Consider the following 25024-nt stretch of genomic DNA (forward strand, 5'->3'; position numbering starts at 1 on the left):
GCTCTGCAGCTCACCCTGCCCTCCTGGCGACAGCGTCCCAGAAAGAGAAGCCCAGGCAGACAGCAGGCGAGGGGCGAGAGGAGGGCGGAGCTGTCCTGGATGAGGGGCTGAGCGAGGGTCTCTCTGTGGAGGGACAATGGGAAGTGAGGGAGGAAGTGGGGGGAGAGGAGCCGTGCAAAGGTCCTGGGGCAGACACAGAGAGGGGCCGTGTGCCTGGACCACGTGGCCAAGGTGCTGGGAGGTGGGCAGCAGAGGGTGGGCAGGAGCCCCGGGAGCCTGATCAAAACAGAAGAGCCGTCTCCACGGCCCTAAGAACTGGCTCCCTGGGCAGGAGCTTCGCCACAGGAGCACCCCGACCGCAGAGGGGGCCCCGGAAACCACCAGCCCAGTCACTGAGACCAAAACACACCCGAGCGACAGGTGGGCAGGTGGGTGGGGGTGGGGACGCTGCATTATTGATCAGGGACAGGAGAGCCACCTGGCAGTGTGCCCCGCCCCCTCGCCCGCTGCCAGGCCCGCAGGAAGCTCAGCGAGGCCGTGAGGCAGGGGGAGCGGTCGGGCCGGTGTAGTCAGGGGCCAGAGGAAGGGTCCGCGAGGGGAGCCCCCGCCCCAGGCTCCCACCCCAGGACTGTGTGCTCCGCCCGCAGTTCCCTCCTGGCTGGTGGCCGGGACCAGAGGCTGAAATTTCATCGGGTGCCGCCGTGCGGACAGGCCCCCGGCCGCCCTGGTCCCCCAGGTGAGCAGCCGCGGCAGCCACAGGTAAGCCCCCGGGGCGAAAGTGGCCTGAGTCCTGGGGTGTCCTGAGGGCTGCCAGCCAGGGGGCTCTGGGTGAGCACCCGGGGGTCCGCGGATGGTGAGAGCTGCACCCCGAGACCTGGCCAGAGCTGCACCTGGCTCCCGGCGAGGGGGAGGGCGCAGACCTGGGCTGTTGCTAAGTGCTCTCCTGCCTCATGGGGGTTGGCTGGGGGATGAGTCTGCCTCCTGGTTGGTGCCTGTGGGGGAGGGGGGGAGGGACCAGGGGAGCCCACAGTGGGGCAGATACGCTCAGGCCTGGGCTGTGGGCCTGCCCTCCCTCCTGTGCCACTGGAGGTGGGGGTTGCTGGGGCAAGGCCTACCCATTTGCCTCCAGGGCCGTGCCCAGGCCCCCGCTTGGGAGCCCTGCCTGGGCCCTGGCAGTGACGTTGGCTCAGGGTGTCAGGGGGCCCAGACTCTCCTGGCCGAGGCGGGGACCTCGCAGACGCCCACTCCCGGCTCCTGGCCCAGCGCTGGGATCAGAGGGGACCTGGGGCAGCACTTAGGCCTCTGACGGGCAGCGGGCGAGGGGAGGAGAGCGGAGGAGAGCGCACCTGCTCACGGAAAGGTGACGGGAACCTGGGCTTCCCGCCCGCGGCCTCCAGTCCCGCTCCACCCACCCCTAAAGCCGTGGACGCGCCGGGAACCTCCCACAATGCACCTGTCCTGTAAGGGCAGCTGGGCACGGCCGTGCAAAGGGCAAGGGCTCCCCATGGCCCCGCCGCTGCCCGGCTGCCCTCAGGACTAACACAGCCTCCGTCCCAACCCAGTCCTCCCACCAGTCCTCCCACCCGTCCTCCCGCCGCGGCCTAAAGCGGCACACGTCTGTACCCTCCACACCTGCCCATGGCCCTGCATCCTGACGCCTCCCCCCCTCCCAGCACAAAGAGGGTGGGTCACCAGCACCAACTGTGCTGCCCGAGGCGGGGCTGCCATCACTGCTGGCGACTCATCGGCCAGAGCCCGTGGGCACAGGGCTCGGGCAAAACTCGGGGGACCGATCAGGGCTAATGTGACCGCCCCCCCCCTCCCCCGCTGCCTCCTGGCCCCAGGCCCTTCCTCAGCCAGTGACAGCCCCGCTCCATTATGGCTCCTGCCTAATTAGGGTAATGAAAAGGGAAGTCATCAGCAGCGGGAGATCTTAAACTGCCACCGCGTCCCTGCCCGCCCGCCCGCCCGCCCGCCCGCCCGGGTGCTGCGCCCTGTGAAGGTCAAGGAGCTGCAGAGCCGGCCGGAGGCCAGACAGGAGGACCGGGCCCTACTGACCCAGCTGCCCGCCCGCTGCAGGCCGTGCCCAGACCCCCCAACAGGCCAATCCCAAGAGCCCAGACCCTGGGGAGGAAACCGGAGACGCAGCACCCCCACTCCCAGTGCCCTGCACCCTGCCTTGCAGCGCCTGCGTCCCCCCCACCACCACCCCAGTGAGCACCTAGCTGGCTCCCTGGGCCCTGCTGAGGACTGGCTCTGCCTGGCAACTGGGCCCCTTGGTGCAGCCCAAAACAGCACCACCTTTCCAGGGGCCTGGCACGTCCCTCGCCTCCCCTCCCAGGGCCCTCAGGTGGCTGGAAGGGGGGGGGGCTCCTAAAATACCACCCGATGCGCAGCCCTTCCCCAGCTACATGGAGGCCACCCAGCCTGTGGCTCAGGCTCAGCTCCTGGCAGCCGCCTTCTGGACCCGGGGGAGCTGGCAGGAGGGGCTGGTGGTGCCCAGGGTCCCCGCCTTCCGCCTTCCGGGTGCTGGGAGGACCCGCTGGGAGGGCGCCCGGCAGGAAAGGCCCAGGAGACCAGGTGGCCAGTGGCCTGGGCAGCTCCCTGGCGGTGGCGCAGGAGGCGGGCGGGCTGAAAGGACCGGCTGCTCTGGGGATGCAGGGCCAGGGCGCGCCCACCTCCCCGGGGCTCGGTCCTCATGTGCGAGGACAGGACGGTGAGGCTGTGGAGTGAGGGGCCTCACGTGCGGTCAGCTCCTCCCCCAAGTCCAGTGGCCCCGCACCCGCACCCGGAGCCCGGCCTTCAGGGGTGGCTCTCCCCCCCTCCTCCCGGTGGCCCCCGACCGGGCGCCGGGGCTGGGGAGGGACCCAACAGGCCGGGGGCGGGACAGGGGCGGGGCGGGGCGGGGTGAAGGGCGGGCCGGAGGGGCGCAGCTGAGCAGCGGGCGGAGGCTGTTGACACTCTCCCGGGAAACGCGCCATCCCTGCCCCTCGGGCTCCGGCTCGGGCTCCCGCTCGGGCTCAGCACCGGTGGGCGCCTGGGAGCCCAGCCCGAGGACCCTCCTCCAGGGGAGCGTGCCTCGCCCTTCCCCGTGCGCCCCGCACAGCCTCCGAGCGCCAGCAGGCGTGACCGTGTGCACACGTGTGAGTAGGTGCGTGTGAGCATGTGTGTGCGCACAGGTGAGTGCGTGTGCGCGGGCCTCCGTGGGCTGTGCGTGTCAGGGAGCATTCCCGGGCGGCGGCTGGTCTGCAGGCCCCTGGGAGCCGGGAGAGGACGGGCTGAGTAGCTACTTCTTCAGGGGACGCTGGGAGGGGAGAGGGGCCTGGCGGGACTGACCCCCTGGCCCCTGCCAGTTGCTCCCCAGTGCCACCCAGAGCCAGGCAGGCGCCCTCCGGGGCCCAGCACCCCCCGCAGGTGGAGCAGGTGTGGGGGTGCCAGAGTGTGGCCCTGGGGTTGGCTGGGCCTGCGGAGTCTCCGTGCTGAGAAGGCTGGGGACGCTGCTATGACCCGGATTGAGGGGTCCGCCCTCCTAAGGATGGAGGGGCAGGCGGTGGAGCGAAGGCCCGGGGTCCCTGCCCCCTCAGGGCACCCCGCTCCTCCCCACTGGGCGCTGGGTTGCTGAGCAGGGCCACAGGCCAGTGCGCGGAGGAGGAAGCTGAGCCCCAGAGGCAAATCCCGGTCGGCATCCCGGTCGGCAGCCGGCCGGGCAAACCCTGCAGACACCCTGCAGCCAAACACCTGCCGGATTCCCCCCTCAGCTCGGGGCCAGCACTGACACTGGGGGCTCAGGGGGAGGGGCGGGAGGCTGATCTAGAGCAGGCCTGGGGGGCGCAGGGCTGGGGGCACAGGCCTGGGGGGCGCAGGGCTGGGGGGCGCAGGCCTGGGGGGCACAGGCCTGGGGGGCGCAGGCCTGGGGGGTGCAGGGCTGGGGGCGCAGGCCTGGGGGGCACAGGGCTGGGGGGCGCAGGGCTGGCAGCACAGGCCTGGGGGGCGCAGGGCTGGGGGCACAGGGCTGGGGGGCGCAGGGCTGGCAGCACAGGCCTGGGGGGCGCAGGGCTGGGGGCACAGGGCTGGGGGGCGCAGGGCTGGGGGCGCAGGGCTGGGGGCACAGGGCTGGGGGGCGCAGGGCTGGGGGCGCAGGGCTGGGGGCGCAGGGCTGGGGGGCACAGGGCTGGGGGCACAGGGCTGGGGGCACAGGGCTGGGGGCGCAGGGCTGGGGGGCGCAGGGCTGGGGGCGCAGGGCTGGGGGCGCAGGGCTGGGGGGCACAGGGCTGGGGGCGCAGGGCTGGGGGCACAGGGCTGGGGGGCGCAGGGCTGGCAGCACAGGCCTGGGGGGCGCAGGGCTGGGGGCACAGGGCTGGGGGGCGCAGGGCTGGGGGCGCGGGGCTGGGGGCACAGGGCTGGGGGCACAGGGCTGGGGGGCGCAGGGCTGGCAGCACAGGCCTGGGGGGCGCAGGGCTGGGGGCACAGGGCTGGGGGGCGCAGGGCTGGGGGCGCAGGGCTGGGGGCGCAGGGCTGGGGGCACAGGGCTGGGGGGCGCAGGGCTGGGGGCGCAGGGCTGGGGGCGCAGGGCTGGGGGCACAGGGCTGGGGGCACAGGGCTGGGGGGCGCAGGGCTGGGGGCGCAGGGCTGGGGGCGCAGGGCTGGGGGCGCAGGGCTGGGGGCACAGGGCTGGGGGGCGCAGGGCTGGGGGCGCAGGGCCGACAGGCTGACCTCCGTGAGCACTGACCACGCCCCCGCCCACCGCAGGTGCCTGAGGACCGGACATGGCCTGGTGGGGAGCTCGGATGTGATGTCGGCCCAGGAGCTTGTGGCCTGCCTCTGCCGGGAGGGGGACCAGCACCTGGCCCTGGGGGAGCCCCCGCTGGCCACGGCCTTCTACCTGGCTGCCTTCAGCTGCCACGCCCCCTCCGCCGTGAGGAGCGTCCGCGCCGCCCTGGCCGAGGCCCGGGGGGCGCCCGTGGTGGCCACGCTGGAGGCCTGGTGCCGAGGGGAAGGCCAGATCCCCGCCATCCACTGGGACGGCATGGCCGTGGTGTCCCTGACCGGGACCCTGGCCTGCGCCTTCCTGGCCACGCTGTGCCCGGACCACCCGGCCGCGGCGCTGCACTCGCTGGCCGGGCTGCTGGCCCGCGGGCGGCACGGGGAGGTGGTGCGGCGCTGCGGGGCGCTGCTGGCCGCGCACTCACGGCAGGGCCTGGAGCTGCGGCTGACCCGCGCGCTGGCCCGCATCCTGTCGGGGGCGCAGGTGGACGCCGGCCTGGCCGACTACCTGCAGGCCTTCGCCTCCGCGGCCGACCGCACCGTGGCCTTCGTCCTCACCCACCAGCGGCCCTACCTCCCCGTGCTGGTCAGCGTCCTCCAGGCCCACGTCTCGGGGCGGCAGCAGGCCGCGGACAGCGCCGGCCAGCAGGAGGCCGACGGCTGGAGACTCCTGGCTGCCCTGGACCCCGGGGGCACCTGGGGCAACGCCCTCTCCCCCGAAGTTCTGCTCCACGGGGGCCGCTATGAGGACTGCCGGGCAGCCTGCAGCCGGGCCCTGGAGGCCGACCCCACTGGCAGCAGATCCCAAGGTAGGGGTACGGGTCACGGCCCCCCGAGGGTCAGGGTGAAGGTCGCTGCAGCCATTTCTTCCCCGCACAGCCAAGTCCTGCCTATGCTGGGGGAGGGGTTGTGCTGAGGCCGGACACCACAGTGACAGGTGGGCAGGCCCCTGCCCTTACTGAGCGCCAAGAAAAGAGCAAACAAAATAAGCGCTTTGAAAAATGAAACATGCAAGGTGCTCCTCCAGCCAGATGATCAGGGAGGGCTTCTGAGAGGAGGTGTCATTTCAGCTGCAGCCAGGATTCCAGGTTGCTGAGGGAGAAAGGGCGTGGGTGTCCGTGCCACTGAGGGGAGCTAGGGTGGCTGTCGGGGGGAGGGGGCAGAGGGAGAGGGGAGGCCCTGAAGGCCGTAGCCGTGGCCACACTTTCCTGGCCACGAAAACCTTCAGATTTGACCCTCAGACTAGCGAGAGCCATGGGAGGGTTTTGCACTGTGGAGTGAGGTGCTCTGGGTTACACTTGTAAAGTCTCCTTTGGCTGCTGCATGCAGAATGTGCCAGGGGAGCCAGAGTGAGAACTGAACCTCCTGGGAAGCCAGAGGTGGTCCAGCTGGGGGTGGTCCAGGCAGGGGGTGGTCCAGGCCGGGGGTGGTCCAGGCAGGGGGTGGTCCAGGCTGGGGATGGTCCAGGCAGGGGGTGGTCCAGGCTGGGGATGGTCCAGGCAGGGGGTGGTCCAGGCTGGGGGTGGTCCAGGCAGGGGGTGGTCCAGGCAGGGGGCGGGGGTCCAGGCAGGGGGTGGTCCAGGCTGGGGGTGGTCCAGGCAGGGGGTGGTCCAGGCCAGGGGGTGGTCCAGGCAGGGGGCGGGGGTCCAGGCAGGGGGAGCGGGGATGGTGCAGGCTGAGGGTGGTCCAGGCTGGGGATGGTCCAGGCTGAGGGTGGTCCAGTCGGGGGTGGTCCAGGCTAAGGATGGTCCAGGCTGGGGCATGTGCCCTGACCTGGAATCGAACCGTGACCTCCTGGTTCATAGGTCGGTGCTCGACCCCTGGCCCCACCAGCCGGGCTGCGAGGCATTTTCACTGAAGCCCCTGAGCTTCCCGTGGAGGTGGGTGTGGTCACTTCCCAGGTCCCAGGGGCTGCCAAGGCCACAGGTGTTCATGGTGGGCTGGAATGTGCCCCCGGAATGCTCCTGGCCGCCCCCCACACTGCCCCTAAAGAGGACCCCGCAAAGGGGACAGGAGGCAGCCAGAATGAGGAGACCATGAGGAGAGGAAAGCAGTGTGTGTGGAGCCCGGGGAAGTCGGGGGACCCCAGTGTGGGAGGGGCCAGGGGGAAGTGAGTGGGTAAATTTGTTTAAGGAAAAACACTAGACCCGACACCCTGACATGCTCCCCGACAAAAAGTACAGAAATGCTTCACAGAATCACAGACAATCCTGAGCTGGTGATTCTAATGTGCAGCCAAGGTTGAGAACCACTGTTCTAGGCCTTGGAACGTGCTCTGTCCTTAGGGAGTAGACACACGGGGACAGGAGGCGGAGGGAGAATGGCTTTGACCCAAACGCCCTACTGTGCGCCTTTGTCTCCTGAGCATTTATCTGCCCAAAGCACCCGGGGCAGCCGTCTCCTCTGTGGTCAGGGTTTCCCATTAAGAACTAGGCAGGCAGGTAACATCGCTCAAAACCTACCAGAACTCATCCTTGATGGTGGTATTTCGGACGCCTTCCATTTAAAATGAAGAATGAGGTGGCTGCTCACTTTCCCGGGCGCCCATCATTATACTAGAGATCCTCGCCTAAGCAATAAGATAAGGAGGGAGAAAAACATGTAAGGCAGAAAGGAAAAATGATGACATCATTATTCCACACAATACAATTAGCTACGCAGAGACCCCGAAAGAGACAACAGGAATGTATTACACATAGGAATAGAATTTAGCAGGATATACAAAAAGCATTTACATTTATAGACTCCAGCAAGAAATAGAAACTTGGTGGTTTAAGCATAGCCCTAGCTGGTTTGGTTCAGTGGATAGAGTGTCAGCCTGAGGACTGAAGGGTCCCAGGTTCAATTCCCGTCAAAGGCGCATGTCCAGATTTTGGGCTCGATCCCCAGTGTGGGGTGTGCAGGAGGCAACCAGTCAATGATTCTCTCTCATCATTGATGTTTCTACCTCTTTCTCCCTTCCTCTTTGAAATCAATAAAAACATTTTTTTAAAAAATGACACATTTTTTTTAAAAAAATATACCACTTACTATAGCAACAGAAAATAATTTAGTTCAGAGTCATATGATTTCATGAAGAAAATCATAAAACTTTATTAAAAGGTAATAAAGAGCAATGATATAAGTAGAGAAATGTTCACTGTCTGTTGCTAGAAAAATTTGATGATATAATAGAAGAGCAGAGGACCAACGATAGACAAGATGGAGGAGGGGAGGAGGGGAAGAGAAGGGGTGGAGATGGAGGAGAGGCTGGTGGCAAAGGATTTTCTCTGCCAGTTAATGCAAAATCATCCCAGCTGATACGGACGGTTATTGCCTTGAGGGACAGATAGAAATGACACAAATTGGGCCGGAAGCAGAGCCGTGTGTTTCTGCAACTTAACATGCGAGAGTGAGCAGCGCAAGCCACAGCGCAAACCATCAGCAACGGGTGATGCTGATTCTCTGCCTCAAACCCTGCAGCAAAGCCACGTCCGCGGGGACCATGGCAGTCGCTACAGCAAAGCCACGTCCGCAGGGACCATGGCAGTCGCTACAGCAAAGCCACGTCCGCGGGGACCATGGCAGTCGCTACAGCAAAGCCACGTCCGCGGGGACCATGGCAGTCGCTACAGCAAAGCCACGTCCGCGGGGACCATGGCAGTCGCTACAGCAAAGCCACGTCCGCGGGGACCATGGCAGTCGCTACAGCAAAGCCACGTCCGCGGGGACCATGGCAGTCGCTACAGCAAAGCCACGTCCGCGGGGACCATGGCAGTCGCTACAACGCGAAAGCACAGGAGACCATCGCTGAGACGTCTGTGAGCATCTGGGCTCCTTGAGATACAAAAAGGGGAAGCAATGCAGGAAAATGGGATGCATCTGACAAAATTAAAAGTTTTAAACTTCTAATTTGCCTGTAACTGTAGAAAGCGAAAGGACGGGCCACAACAGAGAGAGAATATTTGCAAATTGTACCACGAGCAAAAAAATAATAATACCTAGAGCATTTGAAGAATTGCTGCATGTCAATAAGAAAAAGTAAAATCTGGTGCTAGCACGGGCAAAGGCATTTCCCCAAAGAGAAAGCAGATGGCTAACGGACATGTGGGAGACGGGCAATGAGGCCAGGGCGAGTTAAAACGCGATACCACTTCCCACCTCCAGATTGGGGAGAAAGTGTCTTAAGTAAGTGAGCCTCGCTAGCAATCAGGAAAATGAAAATTAAACCAACAGTGGGGTAGCCCCTGACCCCCCTCAGATTGCCCGGATGTCAGAGTCTCACGCTGGAGACCCCCTTCCGGGAACGCTGGGGAGCGTGACCAGACTGCGTGCCCCACAGACAGCAACGACCCCATTGGGCCAGCATATGAAATGCAGCCATTTGGGAGCGTGAGCATGACCCGGTGCAGGCAGACACCGGGGCTGGCCCTTGAGGTGTGAGGACTGGAAGGCGAGATGTGTGCACGTGTGGGTTTTTGCCTGAGGAAACTCTTCCATCCAGGTTTCATCCACGTAAAACAGAAGGCGGCAGTTCCACTGGCTTGCGATGTCACGGGAGAGTTCAGGGCTGAAAAGACGAGTGGTTGGAAGTTAGAAGAGAAGTCCTGACGCGGAGGAAGCCAAGAGGGGGTTAGGCCTGGGCGGGGGGGGGGGGTGTCCACTTTGGATCTGTGTATTAAATCCACGTAACTCCTCGGCTGAGTGAACTGCACAAGAAGGGAGAGGCTGGTGGTCTGGAAAAGGCAGCAGCTGGAAACTAAGAACTTAATGGAGACTTCAGCTGCTATCCACCAAATAGACAGAATATGGGGTTCGATTCCCTCCAATTTAACTGCCTGCTCAAACCAACGTGTTTTCTCTTCAGAGGAACATAACCGATCCCAGTCCAGATGTCTAGTGTACAATAAAAAATCACTAGACATGCAAAGAAACCGGCAAATAAAATGTGAGCCGCAGTCAGGAGGAAAAGAAGTCACTAGAAACCGACCTCGAGATGATAAGACAGGTGCTGAGATTAGCATACGAAGGACTTTAAAGGAACTATTAGTATTATACTGAAGGACTAAAGGAAAATATAGTCATAATGAGTGAACAGATGTGGAATCTCAGCAAGTAAATGGAAACTATGAGTATTCTGGAATGGAAAAGCACAGTAACAGAAATGAAAAATCCATAGCGTATTGGAACGACAGGAGAGTCGGTGAGCTTAAACTTAGAAATTATCCAACATGGCAAACAACGGGAGCATGCACTGAGCCTCAGTGCCCGGTGGGACAATATATAGAAGCCTGATGTGTGTAACCGGGGTCTCAGAGCAGAGGAGAGAACACACTTCCATGTGGGTGAAGAAATAACCGCTCCCCCAGGTCCCAAGGGCTCTGCACCTGCTGCAACCGCTCGGATCCATGAACTGTTGTGCAAATCAGCAATCAGAGTTCATCTGTCAGGAGTTAGTAACTGATGGGAAAGGCTCCAAGATTCTTTTCTAAAAAATAAATATATTTTTATTGATTTCAGAGAGGAAGGGAGAGGGAGAAAGAGATAGAAACATCAATGATGAGAGAGAATCACGGATAGGCTGCCTCCTGCACACCCCACATTGGTGAGCGAGCCTGCAGGCTGGGCATTGGCCCTGACCGGGAATCCAACCCTGACCCTGTGATTCATAAGTTGACCCTCAACCACTGAGCCAGCCGGCAGGGCTCAAAGTGTCTCCCTTTGGCCACCAGGACTAGACAGGGCGACCTGCTGGGGGTTGGTTCGTTGGTGGTTGATCTCAGGATGCGAGATGCTCTCTTGACTTGGCTCTTGGCTGTGGCTTGACGCTCAGCCACAAGGCAGAGGGCTGGGTTGCGGCAGCTTGGCCTTCACGCCTGCCTGTTTCCGCGTAAAGGGCTGTTACTGTCGTGCGGCCGTGTTAGGTTACAAGGAGGAGCGCGGAAGATCCTGGAGGGCTCTGTGCACAAAGCACTAACGTGGAGGCTCGGCGACCTGGGATGGCAAGGGCGGGGCTCTGAGAACTGTCCCTCGGGCAGCACTTTCCTAACCTGTCATATGGGGGAAGGGGTCCCCCAGGACCTTGAACTCCTGCCAGCACTGAGTTTTCTGAGATTCCCTGGACGGTGCGCACCTGCCTGGGGCGCTGTTGGGACGGGGTGGCCTGGACGGGGTGACATGAACCCTCACCGGGTGACACACACATCAGGCCCTGCTCCAGGCACTGGGCACACACTGACCCATCTCATTCTCGAAGCTCTGTGACTGCAGACCGTGCCAGCCCATTATAAAGCAGAAGGGGAAACTGAGGCATGGGAGTTCAGTCAATGGCCCGAGTCCCCACTCTTGTCAGTGGCATTGAGTGTGCCCTCCCCTCTTTCCTGGCCTGACGGGGGAATCTCTGCTTCAGAGGGAAGTGTTGAGTCCCGATGTAGCCCAAAGGATACAAGAAACAGCCCTGGCCGGTGCGGCTCAGTGGATAGTGTGGGCCTGCGGACCAAAGGGTCCCGGGTTTGGTTCCCATCAAGGGCAGTACCTCCGTTGCTGGCTCCTCCCTGGCGGAACCCTGGTGGGGTGCATGCAGGAGTCAACCAATCCGTATGTTTCCCTCTCTCTTCCACTCTCCCTAAGAATCAATGGGAAATACCCTCCCGTGAGAATTAACAACAAAAAGGAGAAACAATGGTGCCGCAGTGACAGTGCCCCTGCCAAGGTCACAGGGTCAGACCTCCGCTCTGACCTGGAGCTGATCCCCCAGGAGGAGGCACTCAACCCTAAAGTCCATTATTGAAGGTGGGGTGGGCGCGCTGGGGGAGAGGTGGTGTAACTAAGTTTCCATGTTGGCTGAGCTGGAGGCTGACTTTGAACCCAGATTGAGAACAGGGCTGGGGGCATCCAGGGCCGATGCCCAGCCTCCTGCCCGCGCTCCTCCCTGTGGCGCGAGGTCCCGGGAGATGCCGTGCGCGGAAGGGCTTCGGGGAGTCCAGAGCCTGGACGGCTGGGCCTCAGGTGGGCCCTGGCCCATCGGTCCTCTGCTCTCTCCCTAGGTGAGCGCCTGGCCGCCCTGCTGGTCACCCGTGCGGCCGCCGCCTTCTTCCTGGACCGAGGCGCCCAGGACCTGCTCCGCGACCTGCACGAGGCCTTCCGCGAGAGCCCGGCGGGCGCGCGGAGGCAGTTCGAGGCCGTGCTCTCGGCGCGGGACCGGGAGCGGGTGCTGGCCCAGCTGCGGGAGGCCGCGGACGTGGGGTTCGCCCACTTCCAGGAGGCCGTGCGGAGCCGCCCGGAGCTCCGCGACGACTCGGGCCGCGAGCTGCTGGCCCCGGTGGCGCGCGCTCTGCGCGTCCTATTGCGCGTGGCGCCGCCCGGGGCGCGCCCGGCCCTGGGAGCCCGCCTGGCCGAGTGCCTGCTGCTGGCGGGGGACGCGGGGGGCGCCCGGGCCCTGTGCGAGCGCCTGCTGCGCCCCCGGGACCGCGCGGGCACACGCGCCGGGGACCCTGCCGGGGACCGTGCCAGGGACCGAGCGCCTCTGCTGGCGCTTCGCGGCTTCTGCGCGCTGCACGCGGGGGACGCGCCGGGCGCCCGGGAGGACTTCCAGGCGGTGGTGGCGCAGGGCCCGCCGCACCCCCGCGGCTGCGTGCGCGCCCTGTGCGGCCGCGGGCTGCTGCGCGTGCTGGCGGGGAGCGCGTTCTTGGGCGCGCTGGACTATGTCACCGCCTGCCGCCTGCAGCCCGAGGAGGCCCTGCTCGTCGCCAAGGCCTTCGTGCCCTGGAACCAGCGGGGGCTGCTGCTGACGGTGCTGCGCGAGGAGGCCCGCAGGATGCTCCAGCGGAGGCCCGACCCGGGACCCACGGGGCCCACGGGCTCGCGGGGCCGCCGGAGCCAGGCCGCGGAGACCGACGGCTCCGCCGAGCAGGACGGGTAAACACCGGCCCCGCGCGCTCCGGGCGGCTGCATTCTGGGCTTCTGCAGGGCAGCCCGGTGCTGCTTCCAGATGCATGAACCGAGGCGGGGCGGCGGGGGGTCTTTAGGTCACTGGGGGCAGATTTAGCGTCGGGGCTCAGGCCTTTTTCTAATATAGATGTTTTATTGATTTCAGAGAGGGAGGGAGAGGGAGAGAGAGAAACATCGATGAGAGAGAATCACGGACCGGCTGCCTCCTGCACGCCCCACACTGGGGATCGAGCCTGCAACCCTGGGCCTGTGCCCTGACCGGGACTCCAACCGTCCTCTCCTGGTTTGGAGGTCGGCGCCCAGCCACTGAGCCACGCGGGCGGGCACCCAGGCCTTTTCTGTAAAGACTGACACAGAACATTAGAAACTCAGACACGGAGATGGCAAAATAAAGAGCACCCCCCACCCCACGGGGGCATCCCTCCCAGCTGGTTCTCTGTCCTTGGAACCTGCAGCCCACCTCCACTTGGTGCTCAGTTAGGATTAGGGTTTGTCACCAGCTGCGTGTCCCGCAGCCCAGGAGCCCGCCCGGGACCCCGCCATCGGCCCCAGCTTCTGCTCTTCGCTATAAGGCACCCGGGGGCCTCCACCCTCTTCTGCCCCTAACACGGAGGCCGAGGGGGCTCCTGGGTCGGCGAGTGTGGCCCCTGTGAGGGCCTTGCCTTGGGGAGCTGCCCACCTGCCCATCGGGGCCCGCACCCCGCCCTGAGGTGCCATTGCAAACTTTGCCAGCACAGGGATGATTCCGCAGCTGTTCGGAGCTGAAAGCCCTGAGCTGGGGGCCTCCTGGGGGGAGGGAGGCATGTCTGATCTCTCTCTCTCTCTCTCTCTCTCTCTCTCTCTCTCTCTCTATCTCTATCTCTCTCTTCCTTTGCTCCTGGTTGCTTGGCTTGCCTGGCTTTGATTTGCTGGCGAGGGGGCACTTCCACGGGTGTGGTTGGGGCCTTTATATTTGTTCTCTCTGGGGATTTCCACGTCCCAGGGTGCCCACCCCCCTCCCAGTGGGAGTTCATTTCACCTTCCCAGGGCCCCAGGAGCAGAGCCTGGTGGGCTCCCTAGCTCTGCCCCGCGCGCCCCTGGACTCAGCAAGGGGCACTGTTATCCTGCGTTTGCAGAGAAGGAGAGTAGGGCAGGGTGGCCGGGGTCAGCACCCAGCCTCCATTCTCCCATCTGTAGGGTGCCTGCCCCACAGGGTGGGGGAGGGGGGAGGGAGAGGGGGGAGGGTCCTTCCAGCCGCCCCTGGTCTCTGCCGCCAGCAGAGGGAGCTGCCTGGGCCAGGTGCGTGGGCAGGACTTGCCTGTGGCCAGGCTACCTGGCGGGGGGAGGGTGTGGAGGGGCCTGCGCTCCCCCAGCGTCTCTCTCTGCAGGGACGCCCAGGGCGTGTACCAGCTGGCCACGCTGCTGATGGAGCTGGACACGGAAGACGAGGAGTCCCGCCTCCTGGCGGCCGACGCCCTGTACCGCCTGGGCCGCCTGGACGACGCCCACAAGGCGCTGCTGGTGGCGCTGTCCCGCCGGCCCCAGGCGGCCCCCGTGCTGGCGCGGCTGGCCCTGCTGCAGCTGCGGCGGGGCTTCTCCTACGATGCCAACCAGGTGAGGGCCCCTCGCTCTGCGCCGGCGGCCTGGGCTTGGAGCGGGCAAAGCTGTCCCAGCCTCGCCCGCCACCCCTGGCCGGTCACTCGCCACCCCGACCCGCAGGCTCCTCCTCTTGCCCTGGTCTTGCTGTGGTCACAGGAAGTAGCTGGAGCAGGTGCCCGGGCCCCCGCAGGCCTCAGCACGCAGTAGGCACTCCCTATGTCAAAAGGGGCCACCCCAAACCTCCCACGTAAACTCGGCTTGGACGTGGCCCTGCTCCGGGAAGGGGGTGGGGGGGCCGTGAAGGGGCCCCAGGCCCTCAGACCCTGCTGGCTTCCCTCCGAGACTGCCCTGCTCCCAGGAAAAGCAGACTTCACCTCCATGGGCTTCCTGCTGGAACGGGGTCAGGAGGCTGCCTCCCAAGGGAAGGTGTGGGCCTTGGCGAACTGTCTGCGGTGCGGCTTGTCAGCGTCCCCTCCCCTCTGACCTGGCCGGGGTCTGTCTCCCCGCACTGGGATATGAGGGAGGGAGGAGTGCTGTGGGGCCTGTGTCCACAGCCAGCACCCAGCACCCAGCACCCAGCACCCTGCAGGGACACGTTGGGTCTCTTTGGGGTGGGGCTCCTGAGCTCCAGGTCATGTCCACCTGGGGTCTCGATCCACCCAGACCCCTCTGCCTCCCACACACGGAGGAGGAGGCGTCGGTTAGGGACCCTGAGACACCCCAACTCCTGCCACCCAGCGGAGAAGAGTGGCCTAAAAGGGTGCTCACACCTCCCACACCCCAGCCTTGCCTAGGGACTCACAGTCATTGCCCCAATAGGAGCCATGCCCCCAGGAGCCACACCCACCACGAGCCACACCCACCACGAGCCACACCCACCACGAGCCTTGCCCCTTTGCTGACCACGCCCTGTTGGCCACGCCCCCACATCATGAGCTATGCCCCATTGGCCATGCCTCCGCGGGCCACGCCCCCACATCATGGGCTATGCCCCATTGGCCACGCCCCCATGGCCACGCCCCCGGGAGCCGGCCCAGCCCGGAACCTGGGCGCGGAATGGAGTAGGGAGGGCACGGGAGTCACTGCGGGACCCTCCCGGCCCGGCAGCTGGTGAAGAAGGTGGTCCAGTCCGGGGACACGGCCTGCCTGCAGCCCACCCTGGACGTCTTCCGCCCGGAGGACCGGCAGCTGCTGCGGGGCCACTGCCACGCACGGGCCCTGGCCATCCTGCGGGCACAGCCGGGCGGCGCCGAGGGCGAGGCCCACACCAGGGAGGCCATCGCCTACCTCTCTCTGGCCATCTTTGCTGCAGGTAGGAGCTGCCTGCCCGCCCATGGGGCCCCCTGTGCCAGGTACATGGGGAGCCTCTGCCTAGCTGGGTGTGGGGGACCCCGGGTCCAAGGCGCCCTTGGTGCGTGGGTTCCAGGGTGTGTGCGCCCTGGGAACATCCATGGGGCGCACGGGGAGTGGCCCACTGGCTGCGGGCACCTTGCACGGAGGCCCCGGCCCCCCAGGCGAGTGTGCTAAAGGCCGGAGAGGGGCAGGCCAGCCGGGACTGAGCTGGGCCCTCCCACACCCTGGGCCCTGAGGGTAGGGGCCACCTGAGGGTAGTCTCCTCTACCAACTGTGGGAGGTGAGGGCCCCGCTTCCCTCAGCCCCTCCTGGAAGCAGTGGGCTGTCCTGCGTGTGGCCTCCCGGCTCACTCGGCCAACCTGCCTGCCCCGCCCTGGTGCCGGGCAGGGGCCTGGTCAGAGGGTCGCAGGGACAGGGAAGGGACATTCCCGAGGACCCACTGTGAGCTCCTGGGGGCTCGAGACTCCGCGTGGACTCGGAATCGGATGCCAGTGCCTTTCTGGCTGCGCTCACGGGCACCTCCTCCCCAGCTGGGTGATGCAGACGCCCCAGGGGCAGGAAGTGGGATGAGGAGAGCTAATTCCTGCACAGCTGGGCCCACATCGTCCTGCAGGCCCAGAGCATGTCTCCTGTGTCCATCACTGGCCCCTCCTGGCCCCTCGCCTCAGGGCAGCTGCAGTGCCCCTTCTCTCAGAAGCCCCTCTGACTCTCCCAGGCGCCACCCTCCTGGTTGGGTTCCCCATGCCCTGCAGCCGGACTGCCCTGCGGTGCCCCGTGAGCTCCCCCAGGTGGCCCCACAGCTGCTGTCCCCTCTAGTCCTCCCCCCATCGGGCACCGGGAGGGGCACCGTAAAGGCTGGATGAAGAGAGAGGCACTGTGCCTGCCTGTTGCCCGCCTGTTGCCCATCTGTGGCCAGTGAGTGGCCCTGATGCCACACCCCTTCCTCCAGGGAGCCAGGCCAGCGAGTCCCTGCTCACCCGCGCCCGATGCTACGCGCTCCTGGGCCAGAGGAAGACCGCCCTGTTCGACTTCAACTCCGTGCTGCGGGCCGAGCCGGGGCACGTGCAGGCGCTGTGCGGGCGGGCGCTCCTGCACCTGGCCCTGGACCAGCAGCAGGTGCAGCCCCACCCCCACCTGGGGCTGGGCAAGCGCAGTGGGGGACGCTTTGGGGGGGGGGTGCTGCGGGGAGAGGGGTGCTGCCTTCCCCCTCCGCCCCCAGAGAAGAGCGGGAATAGGGTCCGGCCACCCCGACTGTGAGATGCCCATCAAAACCCGCTGCCCAGGGCGCACCAAGCCTCCTGGTCACATCCAGTGTCGGCTCTCCCTGGGTCCACATGGACACGTGTGCTAACCCTCAGGGCCACCAGGGGGCCCCCGGCCTAAGATACTGAGACCTCGGCTGGCATCTCCGGTGCTACCCTGACTGTGTACACGGGGCCTGTGGATTCGGGTCCTCGGGGGCCGGGGCAGGGCAGGAGGGGCCCCTGCCAGGCCCGGGGCAGCTGCTTCTCACAGAGAAAACGGGCCCAGAGGCAGCCACAGCCGAGTGGCCTGGACACGGCACCTCTCAGCCAAGAGCAGTTCCCCCGGGAGGTGACTGCACTTAGCCGGCTGCTGGAGGCTTCACTGAGGCAGAGAGTGTGTGTGTGTGGTTGGGGTGGGGGGGGGGTGCTGGGGAGGGTGCTGCCTGCCAGGGTCTCTAATGAGCTTCGGGGCTGGAGTCCTCGGAAGCGAGGAAACCGATCCCAGCTGCCAGGACGCGAGGGCACCTCCCCCAGCGCTTGCTTCTGTCCCAGGAGCCCGTTCCCCCGAGGGCCTGGGGGCCGGTCCGGTCCCCGCCGGGCGCACTGGGCTGGGAAGCGGCCTCTGCATGTCCCTTCCTGGACTGGACAAGCACGTGGTTCCCAGGGACGAGCCCATTAACCGGAAATGGGAATCAGCCAGGCGGGCCCTGTTGCAGGGGGGCCGGGGGCTCCCCACAGGCCCTCAGCTCCTCCTTTGGCTGACCTCCCCCCGGCTGAGCGGGCAGGGGCTGGACTGCCTGCCCTCGGGTGTCCCTGGCACCCAGACACAGGGAGGCAAACACGTGACAAGCGGGACGACCCCGCCCCCGCCCCGTCTGCCCTGCAGGAGGCCGTGGCCGACGTCCTCTCCGCGCTGAGGCTGGATCCGCGGGCGGCAGTCCCTGAGCTCCGCTCCCTGAAGCCGGAGGCCCAGGCCCTCATCACACAGGGCCTGTGGTCCTGCTGCCGGGGCCTCCTGAGCCGGCGGCCGGGCCCTGGGGCCCCCCTCGGTGACAGCGACATCCAGGGCCTCCTGGCCGCGGGGGAGGCGCTGATCGAAATGGACGCGGGGCAGCCGCGCGGGCACCTCCTCCTGGCCGACGTGCTCATGGCCCTGGGTACGTGGCGGCCAGGCCTGGGGACGTGGGCTCTGTCCCTCTGTCCCCGCTCCTCTCACCCCTGGAGTCCCTTCTGTAAGCCGGGAGGGACCCTGACCCAGTGGCCTCTAAGATCCCTCCAGCCGAATCCCAGTTCCCCGGCCTCGGTCCCCGTGAGCTCTGCCCCATTGGCCATGCCTCTGTGAGCACATCTCGCTCCCAGTCACCTCCTGGCTGGGCCCGCAGGGAGGACAAACAGGCGGTGACTGGGGGCTTCACACAGGCCCAGGCCCCTCAGTCACTAGGGCGTTAATTCAACAGATGTTGGCTGAGTGCCCCGGCCCAGGTCCCATCCAGGCGGGTCTTCCGCCCACATGTGCCCAAATGCTGGTCTTTCCTGGAAAATCCTGAACTCGTTTCAGCACTAAGTTAAACGAGGAGGGTCCTCAGTGCAGCCTGCATGTCCCCCATCGGTCATCCCCGGCTCCAGTCCTGCTCCGGCCCCTGCTGGCTGCTGAGTGTGTGTGTGGGGGGCGGGGGGGGGGGAGCAGAGCCGTGTGAGGGGCTCAGAGCCCTGCTGCTCGGCCTGAGAGACACGAGCTGGGGCGCTGGTAGCAGGCACGTCCGTGTGACCAGCATGGCGTCACCATGTCCCTCTGCTCCTGGCTGCTCCTCCCGGGGCTGAGCCCTTCCATCAGCCGCTGCTCCCCGACCCAGCACAGAGCAGGAAAGGCTGTGGCCAGCGAGGCCCACCTCTGCCCCCCACCCCAGCTGACTGCCCTTCCGAATCCCTGACAGGCAGCTATGAGGAGGCAGGCGCCCGCCTCCAGGAAGCCCTGCGCCCCACCCCGCCCTCAGAGGCGGCCCGGGCCCGGCGCGGCCTGCTCCGGCTCAAGAAGGGAGATGTGCCGGCCGCAGCCCGGGACCTGCAGTGCCTGGCGGAGACGGACGCTGGGGACCTCGGCTTCCTGCTGAGCCTCCTGGAGGCCTCGGAGCGGCAGGGCCTGGCCCAGGTGCGTGCAGCACCCCAGGGAGCCCCAAGTCTGCCCCTCACCCGCACCACGGCACTCAGGGCAGCGCTACATTCTCCGCTGCTGATTTCAGGGGGGTGTGGGGTGTGGGGTGTGGGGAGGGGAGCCAGAGCTGCCAGGTGTCACCATCTCAAGCTCAGCTCTCACAGCGCCAGTGACCTTCAGTTCCTGGCACAAGGCGTATAAGCCACAGGTGACTTGGGTGGGGAGAGGGAGGGGTCCCCTCCTCAGAGCCAGGCGAGACCGGCCAGGGGCCCCTTGCTGCTGCAGGAAGCCCATCCCAGTCCCAGGTCAGGCGGGAGAGCGTTCCTCCCAGGAGCACAGGTGGGGAGGCGGCTCCTGCAGGTGGAGACACGCTGAGCTGGGATCGCTGCCTCTTTGGCTGGTTTTCACTCCACTTTATCCCACAAGAATGCACGCACACGTCCTTCGCCAGGAGCTGGGTGTGGCCACAGCCCCGCCCTCTGGCCCTTGAACTTAAGGGGAGAAAACGGGGTTCACTTCAGAGAGTGTCAGTGCAGCGGGCTGGCGAGGTCGCACTGGCGGTGAAAGCAGGGTGGGGAGAGAGGTGGAGGCCACGGCCTGGAGGTAGGACCCAGCGGCCTAAAACGGCGCTGCTGACGTGAGGTGGGGGCGGGCTGGCTGGGGGAGAGGTTTCCGGCCTAAGCTGTAATGGAAGCCAACCTCACAGGAGCCAGGGGGCCCGCGCAGAGGGCAGCGCGCGGTCGGTGCTGGTCTGACCACCTGCCCCTGCACTGGCGGGAGGCCACGGGGTTGGGGTGGAAGCTGCCATGCACCCCTGCGTGGGAATTTAGCCTGTTGGGGAGGGGGGGAGGTGAAGGGACCCCCTCTAGGGGACAGTGTGCTTTGAGTCAAAGGACGGGCACTCGAGCCCCGTGTGGCCGGGGCGCCCCTGCTCCAGCACTCGGGGTCCGCCGGGAGGAGGAACAGCGCAGGGGTGGCAGCGAGGGTTTATTTCACAGAGGGGCTGGCTGCACGCAAAGAGCGCAGAGCCATGGTTATTGCGGGGGAACGCTGCCCCCGAGGGCGGGGGAGCCAAGGAGTGAGAGTGTCTCGGGACCGAGAGCGCAGGAGGCGCCGCAGGGCGAGGACCTCTGGGGAGCGGCCGGGGTTTTCGGGGCGGCCGGGAACTGGTTTCCGCTGCCAGGAGAATCCGCGCCACGCGCGCCTGTTGCCTAGCGACAAGTGCCGACCCGGAAAAGAACCGGAAGTACTCACGCCCCGCTTCCGGTGTCACTGCAGCCAGCGGGCCCGCCCCTGAGCCGGGGCCGCACGGAGCCTGTCCGGAGGGCGCCGCACCAGCGCTGCCAACGGTTAGCGTTGGGGCAGGAAGGCGAGCTGGGCTCCGCGGGTCCCAGGCCGCCCCGCCCTGGAAGGAGCCGCAGCAGGGACGCCGCGTTCACTGGACGCTGGTCCCGCCGCCTCCCTCCCCGCCTGGGCCAATGCCCGCAGACGGCGGCGTGCTGGGTGCCCTGTGCCTCCCCGGCACGTGGCGCGGAGGGGCATTAGTCCCACCCGGCTTCCCGGTGGAGAGGGAGGGACGGGGCAGGCGGGGTGTGAGGTGCCCCGTTCCTCGTGGGAGCCGCCGTGGGCTCTGGAGGGAAGAGCCGTGGGAGGCACGCGGGTTGTCCGGATGGTTGGGGAAGGTTTGAGGGGGGCTGCGGGCGCTCAGAAAGGAAGGGAGCCTGCAGGCGACAGGGACCGCAGCACCGGATACCGGCTGTGACCTCGTCCTGTCCCCTCCTGTGATCAGGTCCTGCCCCCGTCCTATGACCCCGTCCTGCCCCCACCTGTGACCGGATACTGCCCCCACCTGTGACTGGCTCTGCAGGACCCGAGTGGGAAGTCCGCTAGTGCTTCCTGACCTCGGGCTGCTGAGGGGGCGCAAGGACCAGGCTGGGCAGAGGTGGTGTTTGGTGCTGTCCCAGGGCCGGGCGGGGGGAGGCCCAGCAGAGGGGCCCGGAGAGGAGCAGAGGGAGGGAGGGAGGGGGCCGCCCAGTGAGACAAGCAGCAGGGCTGTGAGAAGGGAGATCCGGGAGGAGGAGAGGCGGGTGAGGAGGCCTCAGCAGCCTGTGGAATGGCAGGGAGGTGCCGGCTCCGGACACGGGCAGCTCCTGCAGAGCTCAGGTGTGCAGGGCCGGTGAGGGGCCGACACATCCGGGCTGACCGCACCCCTCCCTCTGTCCCCCCTGCAGGCTGCAGCCCAGGAAGCCAGCACCCTCCTGACCTCGGGGCAGCCTAGGCAGGCGCTGGGCTACTGCTCGCTGGCCGTCCTGGCGGGTGGCGGCAGGGCCGGTCACCTGCGCCTGCGGGCCGCCTGCCTGGCCGAGCTGCGGGAGTGCGGCCGGGCGCTGCGAGACCTGGACCTGGTGCTCCGGGAGCGCGCGGCGGACAGCGACCTCCCGGTGCGGGCGGAGGACCTGTGCTCCAGGGGCCGCCTGCTCCTGCGCCTGGGGAACGAGGCCGGGGCCGCAGGGGCCTTCGCCCAGGCCCTCACGCTGGCGCCCGCCCCGGCCCAGAGCAGCCTGTGGGAGCGGCCTGGCCGGGCCCCCGCCGCCCAGGTGCTGCTGGGCCACGGGCAGCGCTGCCTGGAGGAGCAGCGGTACGAAGAGGCCTGGACGGCAGCCGAGAGCGGGCTCCTGGTGGACCCCGAGCACTGCGGCCTGAGGAGGCTGAAGGCGAGAATCCGGAGGGAGGCAGCCTCGGGCTGCCGGCTCCACTGACCACAACGGCCAGGCCCAGCCACGGGGCCACCCTGTCCTTTCCCCAAACCAGGAGGTGCTGACCCCACCCTCCCAGCTCTGAGGTGGACGGGTTGGCAGAGAGAAGGGAGTTACGCTGGCCTGGAACCAGAGCCCCTCCCTGCGATGGCACCCTGGTCCCCAAGGCTGGACCCTGGCGGCCCTGGCCTGGGGCCAGCAGGTGGACAGGATGAAGGCCAGCCCAGGTGGCCCTAAGGAGCTGGTGCAGCCCCTGCCTCGGCGTGAAGCAGCCTTTGACCCTGGCCTAAGCCAGAAACTCCCCGGCTGGGGCCTGCGGCTGAGCCCCATCCTCATCAAGTCATTCTCCCGGGCAGCCCAGCACCCACGCCCACCACCCGCCATGGCGACGGTGTGGCCCCTCCTCCCTGCTGCTCTGAGCCGCCCAGATGAGCTGAGGGCTGGCTGCTTGCTGGTCTGGCCGCTCCGGGGCCAGGATGGAGCTTCCACTGTGGGTGAAACTCGCCCTCCTGTTTCCTTGGAAACCCTCTCTCCTGGGGAAGCAAGGAGCCCGGCCCCTGAGACCCCGTGAAGTAGCCTCGTCCCATCTGGGAAGCAGGGGCTGAAGGTGCAACAGCAACACACGGTCACAGTCAAGTTCGTGGGTGAGAGGGAGCCACACCCCGGCTCCAGGCGGGTTCCTGCAGAGGGTCTCAGCTCCCAGCGCCCCAGGCAGCATCGTCTGTCCATCCGGGAAGTGCAACGTCTGGGAGAGACTCAGCTTAGAGTCCCAGATGGAGGTTGAACCCCAAGAAGTTACACAGCAACACAGAAGACGGGTGAAGTACGTCTTCCACTCGAGAAGTCAGGGAAAGACCCTGAACAAACGCAGACAAAAGCAGGAAGTAGTAAATGAGGAATGGAAAATAGAAGGACTAAATCGAAGATGTGATTATTCAAAAATGCAGTGAAATAGATGAGCCACCAGCAAACAAGAAGGAAAAGCAGAGACACACGTCATCCCAGCTGCTGACAGGATGCCCCCTGCTGGGGAGGCCAGCGCTCCCCTTGGCCTGTGCTACCTGCGGGCGCCACGGACACGTCCCCGTTGTGGCCCTTGTGGTTGTGCCATCAGGATGCAGCTCAGCAGGAGCCGCAGGGACTTTGAGGAACAAGATTCAGTCCTCACGGGTCCTGGAAGCTGCACGGGACGTTGGGGCTGCAGGGCGAGCTTGGGCGACCTGGACCCGTCCTAGGGAAATACTGTGACTGACTGACTCCAGGGCAGACACAACTCACAGGACAATCCGTGGCGGAAGGAGAAGGCGGGAAGGAGCCCCCTCCCCCGCCCCCAGCAGGCCCAGGCCCAGACGGTGCTGGGGAGTGGACGGGCCAGTTCATCCACCACCGTCCGGTCCAGATTGCATGCACCAAGCGAGCGGCTAGTGTCACTCGGGCAGTTGGCATGAGCCAGCGCAGTCCACGCAGCGTCTCCGGCGGGTGCGCCCGTGTTGGTAGAGCCGGCCCCGCGTGCACCCCTCTGCCCGGGTCCGATACCCTTAGACTCTTCCCACACAGAGTCCCCAGGGTTCTCAGTGGGACCTGGGAACTCCTGCAACTTGGGGGTGCACAGGCTATGTCCTCCTGGGTCAGCCTTTGCACTTGGCCCCCGCCCCCCACACGCTGAGATCCAGCCCTACTTGTCGCAGGTGGGGGGCGGGGACTTGAATAGGATGAGGCCCCTCCTCCAGGCCCCGACCCCTGCAAGCTCCTCACGGGGTTGGCACGAGAAGAGGCTGGTCTCCTCGGACGCTGGAGGACAAGCTGCTTCCACTGGGAAGGGGGCTCCGCGGACTCGGGGGGTCCAAGGTTCTCGGCTTCATCTGAGCCGGAGCAGGCGCCCCCTCCCCAGTGTCAGGGTCCCTCTTCCTTCCCCATCAGCCCCAACTTCACAAGCAACTTGGAGAGGAGTCTGCATGAGCCAGCATTGCCTCGGCCGACTCGGCAGCGCCAGCCCTGAGCACAGATGGGGTTCCCGTGGGGCGCCTTTGCTCTCTGCTTGCTGTGCCTCCAGTGCGCGTCCCAGGACCCGAATGGGTATGTCTCTCCCGTAAGTGCGTCCGGGGAAACTCGGCCGCCCGGCACCCTCCTGCGGCTAGCCATTGCACGGCTGACCTCATGCGCGCGCCACGGACCCGCCTGCCAAGGACCTGAGGCCCCAGGACACAACCAAGCCCCCGGCCCCCCATCCTAGCTTAGGGCCTGGTGACAGGGACCGCTCTTGGCAACAATGTGAGTGTTATCTGTCGGACCACCCAGGGGACAGAGCCGCACCAGAGAGCCAAATAGCGAGAATGTCCTAGAAAGAACTGCTGCCTGGCAGTGTGGCTCAGGGTCTGAGCATCGACCTAGGAGCCAGGAGGTCGCAGTTTGATTCCTGGTCAGGGCACAGGCCCGGGTTGTGGGCTCGATCCCCTGTGGGGGGCGTGCAGGAGGCAGCCGGTCCATGATTCTCATCATTAATGTTTCTATCTCTCCCTCTCCCTTCTTCTCTGAAATCAGTACAAATATTTTTAAAAATAAAATAACACGCATTGTTTAAAAAAGAAAAAAAAAGAATTGCTACTGAGCGTGGCCCAGTCGTAGAGCGCGACCCCAGTGCACCCCGGTTGCGGGTTAGACCCGGCCGGCACACGCCAGGAGCAGCCACTGGAGGCATCGTGGGTGGAGCATGTTTCTCCCTCCCCTCCCCCCTCTCCAGTCCAGCAGTAACAAGCATGGCTCCTGGTGAGAAGGCGCCACCTATGGAGGCGGGTCCACGCTTTAACTGGGACCCGGAAGCAGTGACTGTGGGGCTCAGAGGTGACAGCCCGCCTCGCCGTCACCCCGACCCTCGGCTCGGAGACGAGCCGCCCTGCCTGCGCCCCGGGTCCCTCGGGTGTCTCCTGAGCACCCCTCTCCCGCACGCACCGCCTCGCTCCCCCCTGACTGACGGGCCTCGCAGGGGAGCGGCTCCTGTCGCGGCTGATGGGGCCGCGTTGGTGGCTGGATGACGGAGACCTGGGTGGAGCCTGTGGGGAGCGGCTCCAGGGTTTGGACGGGTTCAAGCCTCGGACTAATGAGAGGCCAGGTCCTCTCGTGGCAAAGCCCTCCCAGCACCATTACAGCCAAAGGCTATGGCTGTGAGCCTGACCGTATGGTCTGAACCTGTGGCCCCACGTGGCTGAGTGGTGTGGGCTGCGGGGGGTGCAGCAAGGAATCAAAGCTCG

General features: G+C 66.0%; 1 protein-coding gene across 1 annotated transcript; it reads left to right on the top strand.

Moving 5' to 3' along the window:
- Positions 1-4792: 4792 nt before the first annotated feature.
- On the top strand, positions 4793-21779 carry TTC34 (tetratricopeptide repeat domain 34; the record flags this gene model as incomplete). The annotated part of the gene is made up of 8 exons (XM_081086132.1): positions 4793-5573; positions 11790-12660; positions 14061-14286; positions 15379-15583; positions 16574-16740; positions 17755-18029; positions 18807-19017; positions 21252-21779. 8 exons carry the CDS (start codon positions 4793-4795, stop codon positions 21777-21779), a joined length of 3264 nt encoding a protein of 1087 aa, XP_080942258.1.
- Positions 21780-25024: the final 3245 nt, after the last annotated feature.

This window comes from Myotis nattereri, assembly GCF_964212035.1.
Source record: "Myotis nattereri genome assembly, chromosome: 3".
In the NCBI taxonomy this organism is placed as follows: Eukaryota; Metazoa; Chordata; class Mammalia; order Chiroptera; family Vespertilionidae; genus Myotis; species Myotis nattereri.